At 38.1% G+C, this 5,983-nt stretch overlaps 1 protein-coding gene across 3 annotated transcripts; it reads left to right on the top strand.

Moving 5' to 3' along the window:
- The first annotated feature begins 776 nt into the window (after nucleotides 1-776).
- LOC107767219 (endo-1,4-beta-xylanase A-like) lies at nucleotides 777-5,983 on the top strand. Of its 3 annotated transcripts, XM_075225984.1 has the most exons (9): nucleotides 829-847; nucleotides 941-992; nucleotides 1,078-1,140; nucleotides 1,880-2,247; nucleotides 2,330-2,489; nucleotides 2,606-2,958; nucleotides 3,529-3,706; nucleotides 3,964-4,497; nucleotides 4,687-5,983. In XM_075225984.1, the coding sequence occupies exons 3-9, from the start codon at nucleotides 1,093-1,095 to the stop codon at nucleotides 5,800-5,802; spliced, it is 2,757 nt and encodes a 918-aa protein (XP_075082085.1). In that variant the 5' UTR covers nucleotides 829-847; nucleotides 941-992; nucleotides 1,078-1,092; the 3' UTR covers nucleotides 5,803-5,983.

Genomic DNA, 5,983 nt, shown 5'->3' with positions numbered 1-5,983 from the left:
GTAAATACTTATCGACACCGATATTTATATCAAATCATATTAATACATCATGGTTAAGTGACTGATATAATAAGATAAGAATGTACATAATTCACCATGATTAAATACCTAAAGTTCATGTGCAAGACATATGTTATGTATTTATTGATTTGGTGTAAACACTAGATGCATGTAAGTTTTTACCGCCGAACATTAGGTATAAGCAAAGCCAAAAAGCGGTTGAGAATCTGCTTAATGCAGTAAGTTTAAGTGATACAATATATTCACTGAAAGATTGAGTTTACCAAACAAACAAATTTCTTAAGAATGACATTTGGCTTGTAAATAAAACCCCAAGAACTAAAAGGAAAGGAATCAGAAAACATTTATATCAGAAATACTTGCCTTAACTTAACCTATGTAGCAATCTTCCATTTAAATTCAAGCATACATATATTACTATAGATAGGATCTAGTGGGACATTGCCCCAAGACAAAGAAAACTTGCTAACAAAGCATCCACCAATTGAAAAATAGAACATCTCCTTTCCCACCCCTGTTCAAACTAGGAGTATATGTAATTAATTTCTTTAACAAAATGTATATATATTATGTTAAATTTACAGAATTATCATACCCCACTAACATAAATCTTGAAATTTCTCTGAACCCACCCCAGCAAAATTTATAGGAAAAAAAAAAGGGGGGGGGGGGGGGAATGAAAAGAACACAATAATAATATTTATTTGGGAATTTGCAGTAGGATTATTTTAGTATGTTGTTTGGATTAAGTAGACAGGAAAGACAGCTAAAGCCCAAAAGAGCAAACAGTTATTATGTCAGAGAATGAAAAATGGTGTTAAAATTGGTAGGTGTCCCGCGCTTTTCTGAAGACTTGGCTTGCAAAATTTCTCAACAGAGGAGAGGAGTTGTATATAATGAAGAGGTTATTTGTTTGCAGCTTTGCTCGTCGACTCTTCAAACCTCGTACACAATACACCACACATTTCCAGGTACTCTGTCTTCTTGTTTAGCGAATGTATCCTTAAAAAAATTGTTTTTTGGGCAACTCATTTGACATTTTGAGTTTCCCTATAGGAATCAAAGGAGAGCATGGAGAAGTCGCCAATTATCGCTGCCAACAACAACTTTGATTCTCAGGTACGGTGGGGTTTTGCATTTTTCCCAATTGGGGAATGCGGGTTCATTTTAGAAAGCAGAATATGGATATTTTCAATTCTTTTACTGATTTCACTAGTTAGTAATTCTTGAATTCGAGGGGTTGAGGAAGGATTTACAGCATTTGAGACTGAACTACTGTAGCAATTGCCATAAGCTGAATTTCCTAATATGATCTAGTAATTAATTTCTTGCAAATCTATAGATAGTGAACAACATTCAGTATCTCCACAAGCTGAAACTGTAAGCACATTCGTTGTTGGTATAAGGAAACACTGGCATTGTGCGTCTTTGTGTTGGAGAAGTTGATTAGGAGAAACAAAACGGCTTACCTTGTGCATGAAATGCAACTAGTGTGGGAGTAGGGGGAGAACAGGTATATATCCTTAGCAGCTTTCCCCTTGCATTTTTGCACAAAAGATGTTTCCACGCCTAGAATCCGTGGCTTACAAGTCACTAAAGGAGCAACTCTACACTGCGCCAAGACTCGCCCTCAAAAGTGGATTAGAAGAAAATTTAGTAAAATCTTCCATATTCGGTATCTTATGTAGTTTTAAAAGACCTAGAAGTTTTTTATTTTTGCTTCTGATATCTTTCACTATAGCCCAATGAGAAATTTATCTTGAGATGAAATTCGGCTGTTTATACCTGATGTTAACTAGTGTAGCTGTTGCCAATTCTTCTTCAAGCTCATCAATCATACATATTTAATTCCTGACAGACTTCAAAGGAAAATGGGAAAAGGACTGGGAGCTATGCTGCTACTAACATCATCCTTAACCATGAATTCTCTGATGGGCTGAACTCGTGGCACCCCAATTGTTGCGATGCTTTTGTGGTTCCAGCAAGTTCTGAGTACCATAAAGGATTAACAACAGAGGAAGGCTGTTGTTATGCTGTTGTTACAAATCGTAAGGAATGTTGGCAAGGCTTAGAGCAAGACATTACAAGTGGAGTATCAGCAGGTTCGACTTATACAGTTTCTGCTTGTGTTGGAGCATCTGGTACTTTTCAGGGTTCTGCTGAGGTCATCGCCACATTAAAACTAGTGTATCAGAATTCTGAAACAAGTTATCTATTCATTGCAAAGTAAGATACTGTATCCAGCTTGTCTTCGTTACCTTCCATTGTTTAGGAAACAATACTCATGGTAGTGTTTTACTCCATCCAGAAAATCTGCTTCGAAGGAGTGTTGGGAGATATTGGAAGGTTCGTTTTCTCTGTCAACTATGCCTGATCAAGTTATATTCTATCTCGAGGGACCTCCATCTGGAGCTGACCTGCTCATAAAGTCCGTAATGATCACATGTCCTAGTTCTACTGCTTGTGATGTAAGTCCAATGCTATGTCCATATTAATTCCTTCTTTTTCTATTTTGTCTAGAGATTACTCGAGTTTATTCAAACTTTGTTGTATTACTGAAAGGATTTTCTCCTTATTTTAATAGAGATCTGGCACATCATCTGTTTCGACCGATGATGATAACATTATAGTAAACCCTCAATTTGATGATGGTATCAATAGTTGGTCTGGAAGAGGCTGCAAGGTCGCTTCGCATGACTCTATGGCAGATGGGAAAATCACTCCAATGTCTGGAAAATACTTTGCATCTGCAACGGAACGCACACAGACCTGGAATGGAATTCAGCAAGATATAACCGGAAGAGTGAAGCGAAAGCTTGCTTATGAGGTAACTGCTGTTGCCCGGATCTATGGTAACAATGTCACAAGTGCAGATCTTCGCGGTACATTATATGTTAAAGCAGCTGATAACCGTGAACGGTACATTGGAATAGCCAGGTGGGTGAATCAAGTCCCCCTTATATAATGTGCATATAATAATACTTATGGTATCTACTATCTTATCATCAATTTGTTTCTTCTATCCTTGCAGTATCTTCTATATTTTATCATCTATTTTTTGTTTTCTGATCTTGGAAACCATTCAAACTGCATTTAAAAAGACAAAAATTACTGTTATCTCTCTTTTTGCACTTCTATAACAGCTCATGCATCGTAGGGTGATGTCAACATAATCAACTTTGTTCTGTTGAAGGAATTTCTGATTTTGACTGGTTCTTCTGTTCCATATCTATGTGGATAATCATCTGTGCAATAGTCAGAAGCATGTGTACTGTTGTAACTTCAGTTTCTAGAGTTTGATAACTTTTCAATTCTAAAACAGATAGATAATATCTTTTGACATTGAATTTTGCAGTCCACTTGGTTCGTTTCGAAACAAAGACAATTAAAATGTGGTGCTTTAATTGATCCCTTTCTTCTTTATCCGTGTTTTGATTTCCATCTTCCATTTACCATGTATATTAATGTTTCGTCTGAAGTGTTTTAACAAAATCTAGTGGTATGTAGTGTCCAAGCCACAGACAAAGACTGGGTGAAGTTGCAAGGGAAGTTTCTTATAAATGACTCGCCATCTCAGGTTGTTGTCTTTCTAGAAGGTCCACCTCCTGGCACGGATATCCTCCTTAATAATTTAGTCATAAAGCATGCATCTAAAGCTCCTCCATCTTCTCCACCAGTAATTGAGGTTAGTTGAATTACTTTAAATTTGGAAGCTGCTGTTTTTTTTTTTTTAAATTTACCTTGAGCTTGGTGATAGGATATTATAGATGAACTTGAAGCCCAATATTTTCTGAGAACATGTTAGTTTATGCCACTTAAGCTAGCTAACTGGCAATTAAACTGTTGATCTGTTTAAACATTAAATACTTTCATGTTTCTCCGACCATTACCTCTCCGCACGACATTTGACGACGTTCTATCTCATTTCTTCATCTCTTTTAGGATGCTGCGTTTGGTGTTAATATAGTCACAAATACTAGTTTGAATGATGGCACAAATGGCTGGTTCCCACTTGGAAACTGTACAATGAGTGTTCAAACAGGCTCACCACATATAATGCCTCCAATGGCTAGAGATTCCCTTGGTGCTCATGAGCCTTTAAGTGGCCGTTACATTCTGGTTACAAAGCGTACTCAAAACTGGATGGGTCCAGCTCAGATGATCACAGATAAAGTAAAACTCTATTTGACATATCAAGTATCTGCATGGGTTAAAATTGGACAAGCATCAGGACCTCAGAGCGTAAATGTTGCCCTTGGAGTAGATAGCCAATGGGTGAATGGGGGCCAAATTGAGATCAGTGACGATAGATGGCATGAAATTGGAGGATCTTTTAGAATTGAGAAGCAAGCAGCTAAGGTTATGGTTTATATTCAGGGTCCTGCTGCTGGTGTAGACCTAATGGTTGCTGGGCTTCAAATTTTTCCAGTAGACAGACGTGCGCGGTTTAGACACTTGAAGAGGCAAACTGCAAAGGTAATACATAATTCTTTGTTCATGGTAATTTCACTTATTGTGTTTAAGTAATGATCATCAGTTGTTTTGAGGCGTTTCATCAGTGAAGTCGTCCCTGTTTTAGTGTTAGAGCACTGCCTTTGAGTATAAATATGCAATTTATTAAACGTTTATAATAAAGACTCTCTCTCTTGCCCATGTTCTTCACAGATACGCAAGCGAGACGTCATGTTGAAGTTCTCAGGATCAGATTCAGGCAGTTTGCATGGCACATTTATTAGAGTTAGACAACTGCAAAACAGCTTCCCCTTTGGATCAGCCATAAGCAGAACAAACATGGACAATGAAGACTTCAATGCCTTCTTTGTCAAGAATTTTAATTGGGCTGTGTTTGGAAATGAGCTGAAATGGTACTGGACAGAAGCACAACAAGGGAATTTCAACTACAAAGATGCTGATGAGCTCCTGGACTTCTGCACAAAAAACAACATTCAAGTTCGAGGTCACTGTATCTTTTGGGAGGTGGTGGGCACTGTTCAGGCATGGGTGCAATCCTTGAACAAAAACGACTTGATGACGGCTGTTCAAAACCGTCTGACAGGACTGCTGACGCGGTACAAGGGAAAGTTCGAGCATTATGATGTGAATAATGAGATGATGCATGGTTCTTTCTACCAAGACAGATTGGGTAAGGAAATCAGGGTAAACATGTTTAAAACTGCACATCAATTAGACCTTTCCCCCATCCTATTTGTAAATGACTACCATGTTGAGGATGGCAGTGACACCCGATCTTCCCCTGAAAAGTATATTGAGCATATTCTTGATCTCCAAGAGCACGGTGCACCTGTTGGAGGAATAGGAATTCAGGGACATATTGACACTCCTGTTGGACCCATTGTATGTTCTGCTCTGGACAAACTTGGTATTCTTGGACTTCCAATTTGGTTCACTGAAGTTGATGTGTCGTCTGACAATGAATACGTTAGAGCTGACGATCTAGAAGTTATGCTTCGGGAAGCTTATGCCCACCCTTCTGTAGAAGGTATAATGTTGTGGGGATTCTGGGAGCTGTTCATGAGTCGACCAAATGCACATTTAGTGAATGCAGAAGGTGACCTCAATGAAGCTGGAAAAAGGTACCTTTCTCTTAAGCACGAGTGGTTGTCTCATTCTCATGGTCATATTGATGAACAAGGGCAGTTCAGCTTTAGCGGATTCCATGGCTCCTACGAAGTGGAAGTCATTACAGTTTCGAAGAAAATCACCAAGAAATTTGTGGTTGACAAGGGTGATGGCGCTCTGGTGATCTCTATTGATTTATAGTCATGTTTTAACTCAATTTATCACCCTACTTTATGATTGTTTGTTGTGCAAAAGTTGTGCTCATGCCTTCCATTATCCATCCTGTGCATGAGTCTTTTACAAATTGCGTCATTTGTTTATTTTATTGTATATTTTCAAGTGAGTAAATAAAGAAAGATTTCATGTGATTATATAACTGCAA

Source organism: Nicotiana tabacum, chromosome 12 (genome assembly GCF_000715075.1).
Source record: "Nicotiana tabacum cultivar K326 chromosome 12, ASM71507v2, whole genome shotgun sequence".
In the NCBI taxonomy this organism is placed as follows: Eukaryota; Viridiplantae; Streptophyta; class Magnoliopsida; order Solanales; family Solanaceae; genus Nicotiana; species Nicotiana tabacum.
Note: the sequence above shows the minus strand (reverse complement) of the source record. Positions and strands in the feature narration are given on the sequence as shown.

Bases quoted from the DNA above. Each gene is read 5' to 3' on its own strand.
- LOC107767219 (XM_016586138.2), top strand. From the start codon at position 918: ATGAAGAGGTTATTTGTTTGCAGCTTTGCTCGTCGACTCTTCAAACCT. The intron at 993-1,077 runs GTACTCTGTCTT...GTTTCCCTATAG, and splicing joins AATACACCACACATTTCCAG to GAATCAAAGGAGAGCATGGA. The intron at 1,141-1,879 runs GTACGGTGGGGT...AATTCCTGACAG, and splicing joins ACAACAACTTTGATTCTCAG to ACTTCAAAGGAAAATGGGAA.